This window comes from Scomber japonicus, chromosome 8, assembly GCF_027409825.1.
Source record: "Scomber japonicus isolate fScoJap1 chromosome 8, fScoJap1.pri, whole genome shotgun sequence".
Taxonomy (NCBI): Eukaryota; Metazoa; Chordata; class Actinopteri; order Scombriformes; family Scombridae; genus Scomber; species Scomber japonicus.
In genome coordinates, this window is record NC_070585.1 from 5074092 (window position 1) to 5095943 (window position 21852).

The window sequence follows — 21852 nt, forward strand, 5'->3', positions numbered from 1 at the left end:
CTGTATAAAAATAAAACAATTAGTAGGAGGAGGAGTGCTCTGCTGTGTAATTAATGACATGTCTCCAGCAGTGGAGAGCAGCCTCTCTTTTGGTTACTGTTAGCTCCAGAGGAAGCCATCTTTGTCCATGATACTGAAAGAGTGCAGGGCTTTAGAGGTGAAAAAGACTAGGCCCTTTATTATTTTCTATTCCTTTCAAATGTTCTCATTAGAGTGAGTTAGTTTGTTACTGCAGATCACTACACGGTTCTGGCTAACATTAGTCTGAGTGACAGTCACTATACACTTCAGGTTCACAGGGTACTATGAGCTCTTAAAGACATGATGGAGCCTGACCATTAAGGACTCTAGGTGAGGAGGATTTGAAACAGCCTGATAATAATGAATTACAATAGTCCAGTCTAGAAGTAACATGTGCATGGACTAGTTTAGTTCATTAGTTAGTTAGTGGCTGATAGTTTTTATTTTTATATCATGTAGATGAAAGAGGGCAGTCTTGTATCAAAATGTATTTGATGTGGGAGTTGAATTGATAAGTTCCTTTTATGAAGGTGCTGTAGGCCAGGGTATTGTCACTCACAGTACTATCATAGCTAGTTTAGTCTAAGTGTAGTAGCAGAAAAGAAAGAGAGAGACTGGACTGTCAGTGCGATACACACAGAGAAAAGAGGTAATATGTGTTGATGTTTTGTTATAAAGTTATTAAAAGCATTTTATTTAAGAAGCACAATCATAAGCTTTCTGTAATTCACTTTAATTTAAAATGACATTTTTATTTGATATAAGAACATTTCTTCGTAATCCCAGCAGTTGAGTGTAAATACTAATAAATGAATTGTACTGTATTTATGTGACAGTCTACAATCTAGCCACTAGACACAGATGCTGATGGAACTACAATGAAAAACAACACACACATTATGATGTTCTTGACCTTCACTTGAGGACATTTACACTAACTGGACTTCATTACATTTTTATTGAATCCCCCCGATATACAGGGTGAAGAGTATTGCTCCAAGCACTGACTGAACCTTGTGGGAACTTCTTGTTTATGGAGGATTTATCATGAACATGTACAAACTGAAACCCATCTGACAAATAGGACTTCTAACAGTGTAATGCACTTCCTTTAATGCACTTCCTTTAATGCCTATTAAATATTCCAGTCTATGGAATAGGACATAATCATCATTGGTGTCAAATGCAGCACTAAGGTCTAGCAAGACGAGCACAGGGAGAAGTCCTTTGTCTGAAGTAATTAAGTCATTTGTTTTATGAGTGCTGTCTCTGTGCTGCATAGTAAACCCTAACTGAATATCCTCCAAAGAAATGATTGTTGGAAGTTTTACCAGTTAATAAATGTTCCAATCAATCAAAAAAGACAAAATGTCCATATTTCCACTGTGAAACAAAGAAAGCAGAAATGATTATCTAAGTTGAACTAGTTAATTACCTATGAACATATAAAATACTGTTTCAGTAAATATCTTTTCTACATTGTGTTTCTTCAAATAACTAAACTAACTGTCTACTAATCAATAAAAGACTCAACTTCCAGATGTCTGAAAAGTGGATCAACTCAATATACCGCTCAGCCCTAAAACAACGTAACATTCTGGAGATTGTACAGACATGTTGAGCTCACTATGAGACTGTGGCAGAAGAAATTAGACTATGGCAGACCGCCACAGTCAAAATAACTGATGGGAAATACTATTGTTATGTAGAAAGTTGAACAACCAATTGGCAACCGCTTTCTCAAGGATCTTGGATAGAAAGGCAAGGTTAGGTATAGGTCTGTAGTTGGCTTTGTGTGATTGATGAGAGGAATTGATCAGCTCAGAGGCATAGGATTCTGAACCGGAGCTGAAAGAAATCTTAGGGAAACAGTGTATTGCCCTGTTGTACGATTTGCTTTGAGGCTTGTTGATATCTCTTTAGTTTGCCAACCTCAAAGCTGAAGTATTTCCACACAGAACTAAGGTGTTGCAGCAGCTACCAGCAAGCTAGCTTGTCTGCCTAATGAGTCCAAGTAGGCCGGCTTGCTACTCCAGTGATTGGGAGTGGTGTCGTACTTCATTCATGACAGCGTATCAAATCAACTTTATTTACAAAGCTCTTTACACACAATGCAGTTGAAAATAAACAAAAAACATGAACAATAATAAGTAAATAAACAAGAAGGCACATGATATCAGATGTGGATAGAATATATACTTTAGAAAAGTGAGAATATATTGAATTTCTAATGTGTATATTTTAAACAACACAAAAAGCAGAGTCATGTCAGATCTGTGTTCAGACAGTTTGCTCTCTGAGGTTCAGGTCATCCTTATAATATCACTGTTACCTCACCAGATGGTATGGCCAGGAGAAGGACTACAATGTCCTAGTCATGGACCTGCTTGGACCCAGTCTGGAGGATCTGTTCAACTTCTGCTCTCGTCGCTTCACCATGAAGACAGTCCTTATGCTGGCAGACCAGGTAGCTAACCCATACACATATCCATCTTTTATACTTTATTAGAACATGGATACAAGGAGCAGGTTGGTACCACTGATCAGCAAGAAGGTCTTGGTTCCAACCTGTGAGCTGCTGTCTGTTTGTTTGGAGTAAGCATGTGTGTCCTTCCACAGTTCAGATACATATATCTGGTGAGTAGACTTTCACAACAGACATTATGATATGTCCAAGCAGGAAATCACTGATGCAACTAATAATAACTGATAGTGGTTGGCCAGTATTACTGTGCATGCTGGTTTATTGGCTTTGCTGTTCTTTTCCTGCTCTAACAAGTCTAAATGTCTGCAGTTTGAATCTGTCTACCTCTACATCTCTGGACAGGATACACTGTTCATTTGCAAGATGGATTGTAAACACATCTCAGTATGTTATTGTAGAAAATTGGGAGGCTGGTTAAATAAGTCAATATTTTACTCTGGCATTCTTTTCATCCTCAGATGATCAGCAGAATTGAGTATGTACACACAAAGAACTTCATCCACAGAGATATCAAACCAGACAACTTTCTCATGGGCATTGGCCGTCACTGTAACAAGGTAAGACCCAGACAAGTCCTATCCATATTTTAAGTCAACATTTAGGTTTATACAGGGCTTTTATCTGGCTGCTGTATGTCATGGTAGACATGTTAATCCCAGCTGATCTATGTATTTAGCTTTAGGAAAGGTGATCTTACCATGATGATATCTTGTTCTTACACTTAATACATTTTCAGAGCTGTGGCTTGACCCACCATCACTGTCTGAAGAAAAAGTGAGGGAGAAAAACTTTTTAGCACTGGGCCCATATTTTTTTTGTAAGCTTGCAAACAGTAGAAAATGCGGAGGAGATTTGAAAAATGTAGATGCTGCATTCATGGTAGAAACTCTATGAAAGTCTGCACTGTTCAGTTTGACATCACATTTCTACAGTTCCATTTAGAATGTTCAAAGCACTCATATACTTATTTATCTTGTCACTGGAAATGTATCTTTTATTTAACAGTAAAATCAGCAGACAGGAGTACTGTCACAGAAGCTCAGCAATCTATTATTTTACTGCCTAAATAAAGACCTTCATAAAAAATAAATACATTATACAAAGCAACAGTTTAAGTGGATGCTATATTTAGAATATTTTCACTGCTTTACCTCGTTGTCAGACAGCCCTTTCTTTTTGCACTGCAGCTTCTCAACTGTAGAACTTTGACATTCCTATGCGTTCCATACACTGTTACACCGTAGCAGTACTCTCTGACACAAACAGCTGATATGCGCTGTCATACAACATGCGGGATTCGTAGGAATACAGAAGTTCTACCATTGAGATGTAGTGGCATAGGAGAAAGGGCTGTCTGATGGCCAGGTAATTAATATAGCATTAAGTAAGTAGTAGCATTTTGTTGCAGGTCCAGTCCACAAGTAACATTGCTTACTTACATCTACTGCAGGTAAAATACTGACTTTGGAAGTACCTCATACGATTAAAAAAATACAAACTATTCCTTTTTAAATCTCATGTTAAATATAGGCTACACACACTGTAGTAGAGGATACAATTCCAAACATCCCAGGCAGTTCTGTGATATACAATCAATCACACAGCATTATACCCTGTACCATTTCAATAGGACACATTGTTTCTACTGCATGTGAAAACATGACTATGGTGCTGGTCTTATAATATCTCAAATATATAAACTGTTCAAAATGAATTGCTTTATATAATACAAAATAATAATGCATTTAATCTAATTTCTAGTGCACTTTTCATTAATAGTGAATGAAAGTGCTAGAGCATTAATAATAATAATTAATAATAAGAGTTGAGATGAAAAAGCCTTTTAGAATAGAAAAGTTTTGAGGGCTTTTTGAAAAAAGTGTAGTGTCTGTGGTGCCCCCAGGTGGTTAGGAAGGCTGTTTTAACAAGTGTGGTACAGCAGGGCAGAAGGCTCATGCTACTTTTTGAGACATAAAGGCAGCTCCCCTTTGTTGACACAGTTGTGGTACTAGTTCTTTCCACATGTTAAGGATAATTATGGTAAATGTACATTTTCCATACACTAGAGTTTCATGACACAGATCTTACAGATCATAGCTGTTAAAATCCAAAGTGAGTTCATACATTTGATTAAAGTGACAGTTTGTTCCCTAGCATCAGTTATCATTCATTTTTTACCTGATGATGAGTTTTCTACATATTTGAAAAGTATAACTCAAAAGTAAATTTTTGAGTTTGAGTCAACTAAAGAAAGAGACTGAGACTATTTTTGTGTAATTTGAATATAGTGACCCTTTCACACCCTCCCCTCTCCACACCAATGCTGATAAATATGAGAGGTTTTATCAGATTGTTCTTATAAAACTTGCCCCTCCACAAGGATATGCCAAAACAAAAGGAAAAAGATCAAAAGAGACCTATGTAGAGAGTGCAATGGATGAAGGCCAAATCAATTAAATGAAGATGTAGTTGAGGAAAATGATACATTAGTTATGTAATTCCATCTTCATTAGAAAGATACTTGTTTCAGTGTGGTGTAGCCCAGTTTATGTGTACTGGAATCTTTCTCTAGAACCCATTCTGCATGCTTGACAATAATACAGATTTTCTGGCTACACACGTAACATAAAAGTGCTCCTTGTGATGTAATTTGTTTGCATTTGATCAGTGTGTATATTTAAGTTGCCTGGAATTCAAATTGATTATTCTGTACCCATTATTCTGAGCCCTTGCAGACAGGCAACATTTGGTTAAGTTAAAGCATGGGATGTATATTTGACCAACTTCCAAAAGAATCTGTACTCTGCTGCACAACCTTCATTGACATTTCCTGCTTATTGACATTACACATTTTGTTGCAGCCAACCCTTTGTCAAATGCAACACTGCAGACAGTAAGGGTTCAGGCTAATGTAGACTATCAAATATAATGGAATTGTTTTGACTGAATTGAGAATGAGAATTTTTTCATTTCAAAATCAATGGAATTATAAAATCAGTTGAACAGATGAGTCACAGTATAGTAAACAGCAGAATATAGTATGAATTCTTTTACATGTTTTAACACTTTTTTGATGATCTTTAATAAATTGAATTCAATCATGAGTCCATCTTTAAGCAAATCCAGACTACCTCTATGCACGTTTAAGAAAACGTGGCCTTTTAGTACTTCAAATCCAGAATACTAAACAGTTCTCTTTCACTGAGACACATAATGTTCATGTGTGTTGGCCATCAACTGGCTGTTGGCTTGGGTCTTTGCAGTGTGTTCAAGTGAAACTGTTAACAGAAGGCCTAAGGCATTGCAATTCATTCAGTAAGTCAGCCATCATTGGTGGTAGTTTTTTGAGGTGGGCATGGTTTCAGGGCTCTCTGTGATAGTGGGTTTATTCAGCGTGTATCTATCTGCTCCAATTTAAAAATGGACAAAATGAATAGTATGTCACTGATATCTCTGACATACCATGACGTTAGATTGTATTAAATCTCTCAACAAGATAGGACAGGTCATTACAAGAAGAGCTGTTTGGAGGGGGGGCGGGTGTTCTCTGCTATATTTTATTAATGTCCATGCCAAATGAGTGTGTCTTGTGTCAGTGTAGAATAAGACATCAATCAATCAATTAATCTTTACGAGACCCAACATTCACCTATGAGCAAGCACTTGGCAACAGTGGCAAGAAAAAACTCCCTTTTAACAGGAAGAAACCTCAGGCAGAACCAGACTCAAATGGGGCTTTTCCACTATGCAGTTTTAGCACTACTCGGCTCGCCTTGACTCTACTGTTTTTTTGCTTTTCCAATAGGGATTTTTAGTATCTGTTCTGCTGAGGTTCCAAGCGAGCCGAGTCAATACTAAATGTGACGTCAAGAGACTGCCGGCCACTGATTGGTCAGAGACTCATGAGCCGTCCCACACAAGAATCAAACCCGCCATAAGTACTGGCAACATTGTTACAGCCATTCAGCTCAATTTTCTTGCTTTGTGGTTGATAAAAGCCACCTACAGCAGCAAGTACACCGTCACCATGTCTTCCATTGTTTATGTGTTTGTGTTGCGTATAAAACGAAGTCACAGCAGTTTAGCACAGCCGTGCTATGACAACCGTGCCCATGTTGAGGTAGGTACTATAGTAATGGAAAAAATCCTTCCTGGTACCGAGTCGAGCCATGTAGAGCTAGAACTGTGTAGTGGAAAAGCAAAAAGTGGGCGACCACTCTGTTGAAGTTGTTCGACTTCAAAAACAGGTTACTCATGATTTGTAAAGTGGTGTGACAGATTGGAGTATCTTCCCTCACAAACAATCACAAGCTGAGTATAGACACATGCTGCAGAGAACACACTCCTGTCAACATCCAAGTTGAATTCTGGCCTGGCATTAAATGTGTCTACCTGAATTGCTCCTTGCTAATAAGAATGAGAGCAGTGTGAATCAATGTATTTTGCCAACCTGGGTCTCAGAACTCGGGTCTCTCATACTGGTGTACCCAAGTCATGTTTCAACCACACTGCCTAATTTTCATCCATTTGCACATATGCAGAAAAATGCTGGCGATGTATGCTGTTGTAAAGGAGAGCAGTGCTGCATCAGTAGCAGGCTGAGTTGAACATAAGAGTACAGTAACAGGATCAGATTTTGATGATTATTTTAGCTGATATGATCCATTAACCTATGGCTGAATCGGCCCTATTGAGGACATCTCTTATTATTGTGAAACCAGTTTTATGGCAGAAGCAAACTGAGATTGTGTCCCACTATCACATGACAATGCTTGGCAGTTACAGACCATGGTGTGCCTATTGTAGGAATTTAGGCTAAACGCTGTGTTTGTTTTGTGGCAAAACATTTTGGCTATGTGAATACTAAATGCAGACGGAGCAACGTCAACAGTATAATGTATCTGTATAAAACAAATGTAGATGCTTGTTCTTAGTTGAAGACTAACAGAATATGCCTATTGCAGCAGTGTCTTCAAATACTTTCCAAGATTTGGAATATTGAGAAAAACGTCTACCATTTCATATTTTGCTCTTTTGTTTATATTGTTAACAGCAGTATTTTTCATCATGTGGAGTCTGTTTATCTTTTGTGTAGATTACATTGTTGAATTTTTTCTGGCTTTTTACTAGTGAAATTTATTGCACTAATTGGGGATTTCCACGGGGTCCGTTAGCTGCGCGGAACGGCTGCGCCCCGGTTTAGCTCTGTCCTCTGCCTGGTGTCAACTCACACCGGGAGCGTTACAGCAGCGGAGCGCAGCATGCTCTGGGAGAGAAGAGATGGAGTCTTTATCTGTCTGTTTTATTTGTGTTTGTTGCTGAAATACTATCGGGAGGCTGCACGGGTTGTTTCATTTTGAGAGACTGAAGTTTTATTATGCCGATTCTGTGTCTTGCACCAGACTTGCACCTGTCTGGGGCAATGTGCTCTGTTGAGCTTGTCAGGAGTTAGAAACATCTCCGTCAAAAATAGAAATGCTGCGGATTGATAGCGGCGTGGAGAGCCGCTGCTGGAACGTTGCTGACACGGTGCTGAGACGCTCCCGGTGGAAACATTCTCATGGATTATAGAGGTACCTATCAGCTCCGGTGATCGCGGCACATCTGTAATGCGCCGCTGATGGACCCGGTGGAAATTGGGCTTTACAGTTGAATTGTCTCCACCATTGTCTGTCTCTGCTGCACACAGTGAGGGCTGAGAAATGGCCGTGTAGCGAGAAGGTGGCTATAAATTATTCTTTATTCATGTTATTTACCAAATTTATGTGCACTTATTTAATTTCAGCTCAGTGTCAGAGTCTCTGATGCAAATGCTTGTTAAAATGTATCAGCTCCCTATCCCAATGCTGTTGTGTTAGGAGATGTGGTTGAGCAAGAGTGAATGAATTGAGGCAGTGCAGGCACAGAGAAGGCCAGTGGTGGAGGTCAATAAAATGTTATTTTCTTATTGTTTCACAGTGGTTAGTCACAATACAAATAAACACACCCACACACCTCCGCTCAAGTCTGCAGCACTGAATACGGCATCAAGCCTCTGAATGCCAGTGTGCTGTGTAAAAGCACACATGGGAGCAGCATTAATGCTGGCTTTGCTTGGTTCAGTGTTCGATTGGATAGACTAAGTACTAGGCTGCCCCCTAAATATTGATTCAGTGCATCAGTGGCAAAGCCCCCTTAAATGACTCACATTTTGTCAAGACATTGCTTTGCAGAGCAGAGGGACTCTGTTTCCTCCTCAGACCCTGACGCCTTCAGCTCCGCCGTTTAAGGTTAGGAAAGTGTTAAACCATATGCTACTACAGCCTCCTCTAACATCCAGTGTGATTGACTCTCAGCTGATGATGTTAAGTGTGGGGCTCTGCTTTGCAGTTGTGCTGGTTAGTGCTGTAACTGCGAGAAGGCTCAGGGTTAGCGATGGGAAACTATATATTAAATAATGAACCATTAGTGATAGGGTTGAGTGCACATATAGGAAGTAAATCAAAGGAGGGATGGTACAGGTCTGAATGCATGACCCCTACAGTGAGGGCATCCAGTTGTTCTGTTGTACTATGGAGGCATTTTGCTGGCATGGGTTGGGTCCACTCTCACAACACATGAAACACAAGTCTATGACACATAAACATGCTAATTAAAGTACAAATAATACTACTAATTGAACAACTCACTGTTGATGCATCATTCTTCAGTGCTGACTGTCAGTTGGGTATATGATATCCAAAAACATTTATTATATTTACTGTTAGTTTTTAAAACATTTCTTGCAGGTTTGGTGTGAAATGCAAATAGTTGACTCTTATGAACGAGTTGCATTGTTAGGAGTAGATTTATATCAAATTAAAGCTGCAAGCAGCAGTGATTGCGCCCTCGCCCCCCATGCATGTCGGGCTGTGGTGCAGTCGGAGGGCGCACACTTAGTCATCTTCATATGCAGGCTTTTATTTGACATTGCATGAAGTGGTGAAATATCACTTCCTGTGTTCACTATGTGAAGCTAGAAAACAGCCACAAAGTAACATACACAGACACTAATCATAAGTCATGTTGTAGTGTATGATGAAGAACACACCATGTGAATTTCATGGAAATATGATGATGTTTGTCATTAAGGCTGACTTCCTGTGTCCAGTCGGTGGCGCTATGACTAAAAGACAATATCGAAGCACAGATGTGTTCAGGAAGGGACTCTTGTCAACCCTGAGACATTTGGTGCAGATTGGAAGTTTGACGTGGGTTAGGTAAAGGCATTTGATGCAGACTTTAGATTTTGATAACTTATCACAAAGGTCTTATGATGACACTGACTGACACTGTGGTGCCATCATGTCACTTAAAAATCACAAACTTTATCAGTAGTCACTATTCGTGACTGTTGTGTAGAATGTATGTGTAGAATTTGGCATGTGTAGGAGTTTGTCAGTATGTACAAAATGGACCAAGGAATTAGGAGGCCCTACTGAGCTGTTGTGCCACGCCCAGGGGCAATTGTGGAAAGTGCTCCTTAGTGTGAACCTAAGTGCCAAATTTGGTGAGTCTGTGAACATCAAAGTCCTAAACGGTGTCAGAATAACTGAAAATGGTTGCACGATAGACAAATTTCCTGTTGGATTGAAAAATTTGACAAAATAAATTTTGTGGTATACTGATGAGTACTCAAATCTATAGGAGTAGTTTGTGAAAGTACGAGGTCTAGCAATGGGGAAAACGGCAACAAAATTGCAACTGGTAATCAAAATAATCCATATCCCAACAAATATTTTTCATGTAGGTGCACGTAGGAGGCGGGGCTTCAAGTTTAAATGTTACAGCCAGCGCTGTCGAGTCATCTTGCCACTTAAAAGGGCGGGCTTATATCGGAAGACAGTATTCGTGACTATTGATGAATGTGCACAATTTGGCGCATGTAGGAGTTTGTCAGTGCGTACTAAATGGGAAAATGCATTAGGGGATTCTAATGAGCTCTTGTGGCAAACTTTGGGGCAAATGTGGTATCAAATGAAAGTGGTAATTTGGTGGAACCTACGTGCTATGTTCCATGTGAACATCATAAAGTCGAAATGAAAATTTCTGCACGCCATTCACTGTGGTCAACTTTCTGTGTGGTAAAAAAATCCACAAAATGAATTCCCTGATATTCCAATGAGAGCTATGACTGAAATTTCATGCAGATCAGAGAAGATTTTTGGTCACATGACCTGAGGTCCCCTGGCCACACCAGCACCAAAGCATGTTCAATTCTAAAATTGTTCACCAGATGTGACGTGTGTGCACAATTTCATGACTTTTGAGGTATGTTCAGCCCACCAAAAAAGCAATTCACTACAAGGAATAAGAATGAAAATAATAATAATAATAATAATAATAATAATAATAATAATAATAATGATGATAATAATAATAATCCTGGCAATAACAATAGGGTCTTCACGCTGGTCAGGGTTAACCCTAACCCTAATTAAACTAAAATAAGAAAGGCCTAGATAAGAATGTACCCATGAAGATAAAAACTTTGTTGGGCTAACATTCTCCAAACACACTCACTTGTTTTACTTTTAAGTGTGTGCAATATGTGCATCATCACCATTTTTTAAATAATGTGCAAAAATATCTTTCCACCCCATCTTTCCATCAGGAAGTGATCAGTACTGGGGTTGATATTGATGTGTTTGGAGCTAAATAACAGTGTTCAATATCTTAGTGATGCTTCTGAACTGCATAATGCTTCAATATTATGTTTAGCAGGTATTTGTTCACATTATAGTTAAAGCTCGCCCTTGATTTTTAATTAAATCAGTTGAATTGTTGTGAATTCTTGCTTTAAAAATACAAATAATACGAAAAATAGTGTCCAGCCCATGATGTCTCGCATGGTCTACCTACTCTTGGATTAGGATTAGGACTCCAGGTTAGGATTGAGCTCAGCAAGTCTTGTGTGCTTACTTAATAAAAAATGTCTAATTTTGGGATGCTTTGTGGAAAAGAAACATGTATTTTTAAAGATGCTTTGTCCTTGAGCTGGGACAGCTGCTGTTTGGATAACACATGATGTAATTTCACAAGTACTTGTAGTACATAAATCTGTACATTTTTTATTTGTTGGTTTCTAAAATTCTAATGAGCTCTGTATTAAACCACCAAATTATTTCACAACTAACTGTAAGTCTGGAATGTGTTAGTCTTCTTTGTTAGCAAATATTGTATTTGCATTGCTTGCTTTGCTATTGGAAGAGGGACAACCTTGGTCTCTTTATCATCTGCTGCTCAAATCCCCCTCTCCCCAAGGTCTTTTCTGAGCCACGTTGTTGCCTGTCTGCACTGGCCTTCATTGTCACTGTCAGACATGATATTGAAGTTTCAACATCTACGTTTCCAGAGACACTTGGCTTCTTGTTGTACAAGGTTGATCTTTCCATGGTTGTCCTGACAGAAGAAAATCACAGTCATGTGGTTTCTTCTAGACTGATGGCCAGAATGATCATATCTGTACCACAAAGATTTAAAGTGGATTTCTTTGCCTGTGTAGGTCCAGCCTTGCCTGTCCTAGCTGTACAGGACTCTGTTAGTTGTATAAAAGGGAGCAAACCATGTGGGTGCAACCAGAAGTGCCTGTTGTACTCATGCTAACTGTGACTGAAGGTGGATAGAGGCTGTGTGATTTTGACCCCTGCCCCTCTACTGTCTGCCCTAGTGTTTAGACTCGTCAGTGGGGAAGAGGAAAAGAAGCTTGGCTGTTAGCTCTTCTCAGGACCCATCTTTCTCAGGATTAAACCAGGTGTGACCTTTACCACAACACCAGCTGCCTCACAATAGCATTGTCGCTTTGCAATCATACCTTAATACACAGGTTTAAAGAGAATCAGACCACTAGAATCCATCTTGCATTCATAATACCAATGTAGGTACTCCGGTACCCAGTGTGCGCTTTATTACAGTGGGAGAGGAAAGCAAACTTTTCCATTAGCATTTCCAAGGGTAGCTATTGTGCCTATTTGTTGAAACAAGGGGTCCCAGTCCCTTTATTACTGGCTCAGACCCTAACCCTAACCCTTACCTACCTTTTTTATAGATCACTTTTGGTCTTGTTCATGTGATGTTTGGGCTGTTAATAGTGAAAGCATGTGTCCAAATGGAATCCATGGATTCTATCTTAAGTATTATATTAAGTCAAATCAAACATTATCTCAGGATTAAGGCAGTATGGAATGTGATTTTCTCATCCTATATTATTATGTGGTCAGCTTGCTGACCAAGACTGGCTATATTTAAGAATTGTGCTGCATATTGAATAAGGACAGAAGAGCTCTTGTGCTGAGAATGAGAAGGGAAAAGCTGTAAAAGCATCTTATGGAACTTATTGTAATATTAATAATTGCAAACTTTCCATATGCACAGTTCCTTTCATGAAATCCCAACTGAGCTGAAAGCCGCTTATTAAAAAAATTAATTGATAAAATGTTTGGTAATATTACAAAGTAAACAATAATACTAAAGCCAAGTTGCCATTACAGGACAGGAAGATTTATAATATCTTAACATTTCACAACTGTCTGACTGCCTTTTAGAAATCCTGTTGATAGAGATCACACCAGGCGATTTATGACTGACAGAAAATCATAGTGTAACAGGAAGACTATGCAAACATACTAAGTTGTCTACGTATCTACCTCTGCCCAGAGTCACTCTGCTGATGTTAGCCAGGTAAAATAGTTAGCAGGAAGCACCAAAACATTTGAACTTGCTGGATTGTTAAAGGGCATCAGCATCTTCCCCCACCTCTTTCTCTTTTCCTCCCATATCTGAGGAGATGTTAAAAGGCAGTCATGATACATATCTGAGGAGATGTTAAAAGGCAGTCATGATGCATATCTGAGGAGATGTTAAAAGGCAGTCATGCTGTTGCCACAGCTCCACCAACGTTTCACCTGCTGGGTGCTCCACCGTACCATTGTCCCAGCCAATGATGTTCATTGTAAACTCATTCACTGGCTGTTTGAAATGATCTTGAGCTCACAGACAACTTCCAGACTGAACTGGGACAGAAAATAATACTGTTGTTCATCATCTCACGCTGCAGGACTGTTAAAGCAAACTGAGCTATGGATTTTTTCAAGATTATAAAAACGACTGAAAAATGAGTCTGGCGGCAGTACAGTTCATAGTTATAAAACCAGAGGGCAGCGTCACAGGTATTGTAGAAATATTGAAAACATCTGAGGAAAAAAAGATGCATTGGAAACCCATATGATGCTTCAAATTCAAATGATTTTAAGTACGTGATCACAGCCAAGCTATTAGATACAGATGTGTCCAAAAATATTGGTACCCATCCCCCTGAAAAATAAATATATTCTTTACATTAAGTTGAAACTGACAGAAGTATATTGTAGTCAATATTTGTTTATTTCACATTGAATATAAGTTTGATTTAGAGCTTAGCATATTTAAAATAAAAACTAATGAAAATGACACGTCTAAAAAATATTGGTACCTTTTTAATTAATCATTTGTAACAACCTTTGGAGGCAATAACTGCAGATGAGAGCCTTCTGTAACTCTGAATAAGCTTTCTACACTTCTCTACTGGTAGTTTGATCCTCTCTTCTTGGACAAACTGCTTCAGTTCTCTGAGGTTTGATGTGTGCTGTCTCCCAAATTAAAGTCTCAGGTCTTTGGACAGATCATCCACCCTTGGGTGCTTTTTGAGATTTGTTTGGGGTCATTATCCTGCTTGACGACCCATGATAGTCTTTTGATGTCATTGTGCCCTGCACAGACTCAAGGCACCCAGTGCCTGAGGCAGCAAAGCAACCCCTCAACATGTTTCACATTTCCTCGTCCGGGTTTCACTGTAGGCATGGTGTTCTTTCATCTTTTCTTCTGTAAATATAGGTGTTGGTGTGATTTACCAACAACCTCTAATTTAGTTTCACCTGTCCAAAGCACATTCTTCCAGAAGGAATGTTGTTTGTCAAAATGCATTTTGACAATGTTCAGTCTGGTGTTTTTTGTTTTCGTGGTGTCTACCATGGAGCCCTTTTTTTTTTAATCAGACAGCAACATATAGTGCAACTTGAAACTCTTATACCTTGAACTTAATCAGCTTGGATCTATGTTGGTCCTTTCTCAATTATTTGAGCCATCTGTCTGTTCAATCTCGGGCTAATTTTCCTCTTGCAACTGTCTAGAGATCATGGCTACAGTTGTGTGGGCCTTCTGAAAGGCCATATATGAGATCAATGCAGATCTGATGAGAATTACAAAAAGAAAGCAGACATGGGCGGCCCGTGAGTCAATTTACCCATATCAATAAATAGTTAAAATGGTGTTGGAAGCAGCATGTTGTCACAACTCTTCACTGCGGTCGGAGGACTCAGTTTGGCCCCTGTTGAGACAGAGGAGAGGAGCAGCAAACGTTAGCTTCTGCATCAGTTTGCTGTCATTGTGCTGCTCTCCTCTCCTCTCCTCTCAGGAGGGCCTGTTCACGGCAGGAGTACGACAGTTGTATTCTGCCTCGCTTTTCTGTGTGAAGGGTCCGGACACAGTTTCTCCGTCAGTAAGCGGCTACAGGACGCTGTTGTGTTAGCTGTGGTCGAGCGAGCTCGAGCGTGAATGAACTGAGGGAGTGCTGACAGTTAGAAAGCCGGTGAATCAGATCAATAAAACGTCATTTTCTGATTGTTTCACAGCGGTTACATTCAACAGCACAAATAAACTTCCTCACACACCTCCACTCAACCCTGCAGCTCAGCCTCAAACCTCTGAACCTGAAACACTGGCGCTGTTTAAAACACAACAGCAGCTTTATGCTGCTTGTGATTGGTTCAGTATAAGAAAGCCAAGTCATCTTTATGGCTATGATGATGATCTCTGTATTAAAGAGGGGTAAGGATCGCTGAGTCACACAGAGACAGTGAACCAGTTGAACTACACTCCTTATGTTGCTGCAAGTGCAATAAAATCTACCAGAGTAAAAAAACAAGAAGTCATTTAATTTAATCCACCCTCGTTTTAAAATACAAAATATTAAATTGAAATACAAGCTGATTTTCTTTTTCCTGGTCAAAAAGGGATGAGCAGAAATTTAAAAATGGTTTGATTTTCTTTTCATATTTAGAATAATAAAAGATAAAATCACTGTCAAACAAACAAAAAATGACCCTTTTTCTCATATTCTGAGACTGGATGTTGTCATCAAGGCAAGAGTCATACATTGGCTTGAGTATTCATTTCATAGATCATGAGGGGCTTCTGGAAACCAGATATTTCCCTGAAGATCATACAGGGGAATTAATAGAAGGCTTGAAGGAGGTACTGGTGTCCTGGAGTCTGATTGAATCACCACAGACAGCAGGGCAGATATAGTGAAGGAGACTTCACTGAACAGCTGGACATGGCTGCAGTGTTTAGGCCATTGTTTGCACTCTGTGATTGGTGAGTAGCATTGTCATTTCTATGACAATGGCTGTAACCAAACTTGAAACTGGTAAATGATTCGCTATTAGCGTGTCACTCTATACGTTGCTAGGTTACCAGGGAGCGAGTGCGTTCGTTCGTGCAACTAACCTTGCTTGCCGGTTACTTACGGCAACTCCGCTTGGACAAACTACAGTTACTATATGTTGGATAGATGTATTTCATACATGTTTCAGATGTTGGATGTGAGTCCACACAAAGTATCAAACCTATTTTTATTGATATTGATTACGTGTCTATCTATCGTCCAGCCCTACCATCAATCAGGTCTTACAACTTCAGAAGGGTACCAGTAATTTTGTCCACGCTATTTTAGAATGTATTTGTGAATTAAGAATAAATTCAGTTGTTTTCACAGTTTTTGTTCCACTGCAAACCAATAAACCAATCATTTCAGTACTGTTCAGGGATAAACGCGCATTGTTTTACAAACAAAAATAAAGAATGCAAGGGCACCAATCATTTTGGCCACATCTATAGATGAAGGCAATCTTACAAAGATACAGCTTCAGAGTAGTTCAGCTTTTATTATCAAAATAGATAAACTGTCACTGTCTACTGTTTACCTACCTAACCAAAGGCAACAGTTTGCTTCATGTGAAAATGTCACAGAAAATTCAATTAAAATGTCATAATTAATAAATGAATAAATAAATAAATAAAGTGGCAAAGTAGCATATTTCATGATTAGTTAGATAATGTACTGACAATCGTGCCTTCACACCTGTAGATTTTCTAAATGTACCAGACTTAAAACTTACACTAATTATGAGTGTAAGTTGATGTCCATATTTTCTGCTACGGCCACCTTTGGTCCTGATCATGTTAGAATGTATATGGACATGGAATTTCCATCTCTCTCTGATACCACCTTTTTTCAGTAGTTTCTATGAGAATGCGTGGTGTTATCTTTCACTACTGACCATGTTTCCTTTTTAAGGGTACATTTAAGGGTTGTAATTTCTCATCTTGAAGTTGGGTTGTAGTATTAGATGTCAACATGTTTTTTATGTGTTGTTAATGTAAGACGTATTTTGTCATCTACACCATTTAAATGTACAGACAACATGGCACACACTACATCATTACAATCATTAGGAAATGAGTAAGACAGATGGCTTTTATGTGATATATTTATGAATCAGGTAAAAGATGGACCAGTTTTAGAGATCTTGTAGACCTGACACAGTTTAAGCAGCATAAAACCTGAATTAGGGTGTGTTGATCTGAATTGACAGACTCCTATGGCAGAGGTCATTCTCTGGACTTCATGTTGCTTTTCACTAATCTGGCAAATGTTGACCATCGATGGTTTGCCCAATGGATGTAGCTTTACTATGGAGAAAGTAAACGACTGCATGAGCTGAGACAGCACAACATAAATGCAGAGCCATCTACCTGTCATGTTGTGCCCTGTTGAAACCGATACTTAATACTGCTTTCAGAGTCATATGATTGCTATTTTTTGGCTAGAAACTTAAGACTTCCCAGTTGACTGTTGTTCAACTTGTGCATGGTCATTGAGTATATATACCTTGGATTTTTACTTTGCTTTATCTTATGAATCATTAAGAATTACAGATGATATCATCTTGTAGGTGGGGGGACCTTAGTCAGTCATATGTTCACTATTCCTCTATAGTCTTGTCAAAGGGTATTTTAATGTGGTTAGTGTAGACATGGTGTGTTCTCACACTCTTATGACTATTTGTTCTTAATTAATAATGACAATGTCTTGAATTTGCTACTTTCTTTACACCTTAGAATATCCCTAACATATAAAAGGAAAACTCTGCAGTATCATTGTAATACAGTGAAGGTAAATGCCTGTCTGATACAGCTTTTACAGTACAGAGCTTGAAGTTGGTTAGTAAGAGTACTATTGTTTCAATGGGACTGTTATAAGTGACTACATTTTTTAGGGACATACTTGTTGATATGACACTTAACCCCTGCATATGTTTATGTAATCAAAGGATCTTAATCCAGTGCAATATTTTTGAGTTTGTGTTTTACAGCAGGACTCATGAAAGCCAACACATCTCAAACATATTTCCATAATTTTAAACCCTGAAAATGAACCAAGTAATGTGTATTTTCATTTTGATGGACCTTTTTAGATGATTATTGTTCTGTGGGGTGCCACTGACAGAAAACCACTGTGTGTTCTCTCCTTTTCTATCAGTTGTTCCTTATTGACTTTGGTTTGGCGAAGAAGTACCGAGACAACCGAACACGACAGCACATCCCCTACAGAGAAGACAAGAACCTGACTGGCACAGCACGCTATGCCTCCATCAATGCACACCTGGGCATTGAACAGAGGTCTGTCACATACATACACACATAAACACTTCAACATTGGAACAATGCTTCTTGGCAATAAATCTTATTTGAGATTTGACACATTTTTCATGGGTGCAACCCACATATTCAATTCTGCTGCTCATCCCACTAATGCATGTTCCTTACAAATGTGGCTCCATTTAAAGGGGAAATAAACAGGCTTCCAACGGTATAAAAGTTATTGCCAAGAAGCATTGTTACAACAAAGAAATAATCTAGCAATCACAAATTTCCTTACTTTTTGTGCTATATATTTATATATTTGTTTTTTAAAGATAACTTTAAAGGAAAACAACCTTAATTTTTAAAAAGAGAACGTTTCTTCAAAGAAGCTCAAAAGTAAAATGTGTTTGGTCAGCTGCTTTCTCAGTTGAGCTAGACTTCAGAGTTTGTTTTTACAGGAATATATTGAGGCTGCAGCCTGTTCTGGAGGATTTCACTTTCCATGACAATATGAAATATAATGTCCATTTAGCATTATCTATTTAATATAATGTCTATTATACATGATTTTTTATTATGTGGAGATACACATAAAGTACATTATTTAGTATTATGTACAGAAACAGTATTGCTACGCTTCTGTACTTAACAACTAACATTATTTGTGTGTCCAGTCGCCGCGATGACATGGAGTCACTAGGTTATGTGCTGATGTACTTCAACAGAACCAGTCTGCCATGGCAGGGATTAAAGGTATGAATTTACATCCAACATTTTAACATTATGTATGACTGAAAAAAAGGAAATGTATAATGGGTTAAGTTATTTTCTTGGACATGTCATTGTAATCTATGTTATGCAGGCTGCCACAAAGAAGCAGAAGTATGAGAAGATATCAGAGAAGAAGATGTCCACTCCTGTTGAGGTCCTCTGTAAGGTAAGAACATGATCGACAGGGTTGCTGATATTTATTTATTTATTCATTTATTTATCTATCTATTTATTTACTCATTATATGAATGCATGTTTGTAGGGTTTCCCAGCAGAGTTTGCCATGTATCTGAACTACTGCCGTGGCTTGCGCTTTGAAGAGGCTCCAGACTACATGTACCTGCGCCAACTGTTCCGCATCCTCTTCAGGTATGCTCTCATACACACATCTAGGGAAACACAACAGACTGTTAGTTTTGAATCAGTGTTGATTCATGTCTTTACTACTCACAATAAAATCTGGTTTATTATTAGGGCCCGAGCGCTGACCAGCGCGAAGCCCTATTGTATCTGTCAAGATTATTATTATTATTATTATTCGTCTTTTTCTCTCACAATAACGCCCTTTTTGACCCTCTAAACATGCTCAAAAACTTACCAAAGTTTGCATGCAAGCCAGACCCGCCGAAAAATTTGATATTTTATGGTTTGCATAAATGAGCGTGGCAAAATGGCTCTCTAGCGCCCTGTGCAAAATCAATAAAATCGAGCCCCTCGCCACAGATTGACATAGAGAAACGAAACTCTGTACACATCATGTCAAGACGCACCAAAAACTCTCTTGGACACATACCCTAACACCAACAGGAAATCGGCCATTTTGAACCAAATTATTGATTTTAATGCCGATTTTGGCCTCATATTTGAACGAACTAGTCCTAGAGATTTCATCCCATCCACTTCAAATTCACACAGAATCATCTTGAGATATGGAGATGAAAAGTTATCAAAAGCTTTTTCCCCCGTCACTCCTGGTTTCCGTGGTGACGCGGCGAATTTCGATGTCTCGCCATGAAATTTCAAACCCTCATAACTTGACTCCACATGGTCTGAGCTTTTCCAAATTTCATATGTTTGTTCAGCATCCTGGTCTGAACAAATGGACAGTCTCATATTTAGTGACAGTCATAGCGCCACCTACTGGCAACAGGAAGTCACTTCCTTCATTCTTTGACTAATTACTCCCATAATCTTAAGTATTTACAACTGAAATTGACTCAGCTGAGACATAAGACCAGTTATCAGAATCTTTTTTATGACTTATTCCTGTTGGGCGTGGCTGTGCATACAATTTCGATGCTTCGCCATGAAGCAGGAAGTCCTTATAACTCCTACAGACATTGTCCCATCTACACCAAATTCATCATGCATGTAGAGGGTCCCACCGTAAACACATCTATGCATCAATACTGTGTCAAATACACAGCGCCACCTACTGGACACAGGAAGTCAGCCTCATATGACAAACATTATCCGATTTATATGAAATTTACAGGATGTGTTCTCCACATCATACACTGCAACATGACATATAAATGGTGGGTGATCTCTAGCGCCACATAGTGGACACAGGCAATGTGACTTAGCCCCATCACACAATGTTCAATAAAAACCCGGGTGCCAAGAAGTCTACGTGTCTGCCGTGTGACTGCAGCATGCACCGACATGCACGTACGGGTCGGTGCATGGGGGGACGAGGGCCCGTTCATCGCTGCTTGCAGCTTTACTTATTAATTATATCTGATATTTAGCGGCTCCTTCTCCATTTTTTTTACCACTTACACTTGTGTTAAACCCACTATAAGATTTGTGAAGTATTTATCTTGTTTATGAACACAGAAAAAAGGGCCTTTTCACTGATGTTTCTCCATCCAGACCACACTAGACCAGGGATGTATTCCAGAAAGTTTGTAACTGCAGTTACTAGGTTCTCTTTAATAAATCCCTCTGTCTCCTCCTGCAGAGCCAGACAAGTGGTTTCATTTCCTCATTCATTCTGTCTGTGTCAAAGAATGTATGGAACTGCATTCATTAGCTGAGGTTCTCTATATGTCAGAATAAAAGTCCTGGTTGGATATTAGTTTGTTTCCCATTTTGGGGTTAACCAACTCAGAATTCAGGGTAAGACCAAGTTTGATGACCCTGCTTTCTGGAATGAAAGAAAAAACACTATATGTAGACTTGTCAAATGTGGACTAGAGGAGACAAGGATAGTTCACAAAATCACTAAAACACTTTAAGATTTGTGAAGATTGGAAATATGCAAGTTTTCAATGAAGAAAAAAAAATCCTTACATCAGGACTCATGAGGATTCCTGTGTGCAGACACTGTTCTGTGCAAATGTTTTTATGTGCATGGGGTTGTGAGACTAATTGAACACCATTGAATGGCTTCATTCAAAGGCAGAGTCAAAACTACAGTCTCAGAGATGGGGAGGACATGATACAGTCATAGTGTTTTGACTGTCATGGGAGGAGCATCTGCCATCATTCCAACAGCAGTGACAGTACATGGTCATGGCTAATGAGGCTAACTTGGCTAAGCCGGCTAGAATACATTCATGAAAATGCTACACCTAAGTGGTACACTGCCAAAACGAATGGTTAGGGACAAGTATATGTAGCTGTTACACCCCTACTTCTTACTGCTCTTTAAACCTTCCTTCCCTTCTCTTCCTCTTTGTCTGACTGTTCCCTCTCTCCTTCTTTTGTTTCTTTTCCTGTGCTCTTGTTCCTTACTTCTTTCCTGTCCATGTTCCCATGTCAAACAGCTGATTGGAGGCCATATTGTATTGATAATGTGTTTGTGTGTT

At 39.0% G+C, this 21852-nt stretch overlaps 1 protein-coding gene across 2 annotated transcripts in view; it reads left to right on the forward strand.

Moving 5' to 3' along the window:
* csnk1a1 (casein kinase 1, alpha 1) overlaps positions 1 to 21852 on the forward strand; it is a 33269-nt gene that overhangs the window by 4239 nt on the left and 7178 nt on the right. For both annotated transcript variants that reach the window (XM_053324482.1, XM_053324483.1), the window contains exons 3-8: positions 2362 to 2488; positions 2965 to 3063; positions 18165 to 18304; positions 18943 to 19021; positions 19131 to 19205; positions 19302 to 19408. In XM_053324482.1, the coding sequence (XP_053180457.1) occupies positions 2362 to 2488; positions 2965 to 3063; positions 18165 to 18304; positions 18943 to 19021; positions 19131 to 19205; positions 19302 to 19408 (627 nt within the window). The remainder of the gene's footprint in view (positions 1 to 2361; positions 2489 to 2964; positions 3064 to 18164; positions 18305 to 18942; positions 19022 to 19130; positions 19206 to 19301; positions 19409 to 21852) is intronic.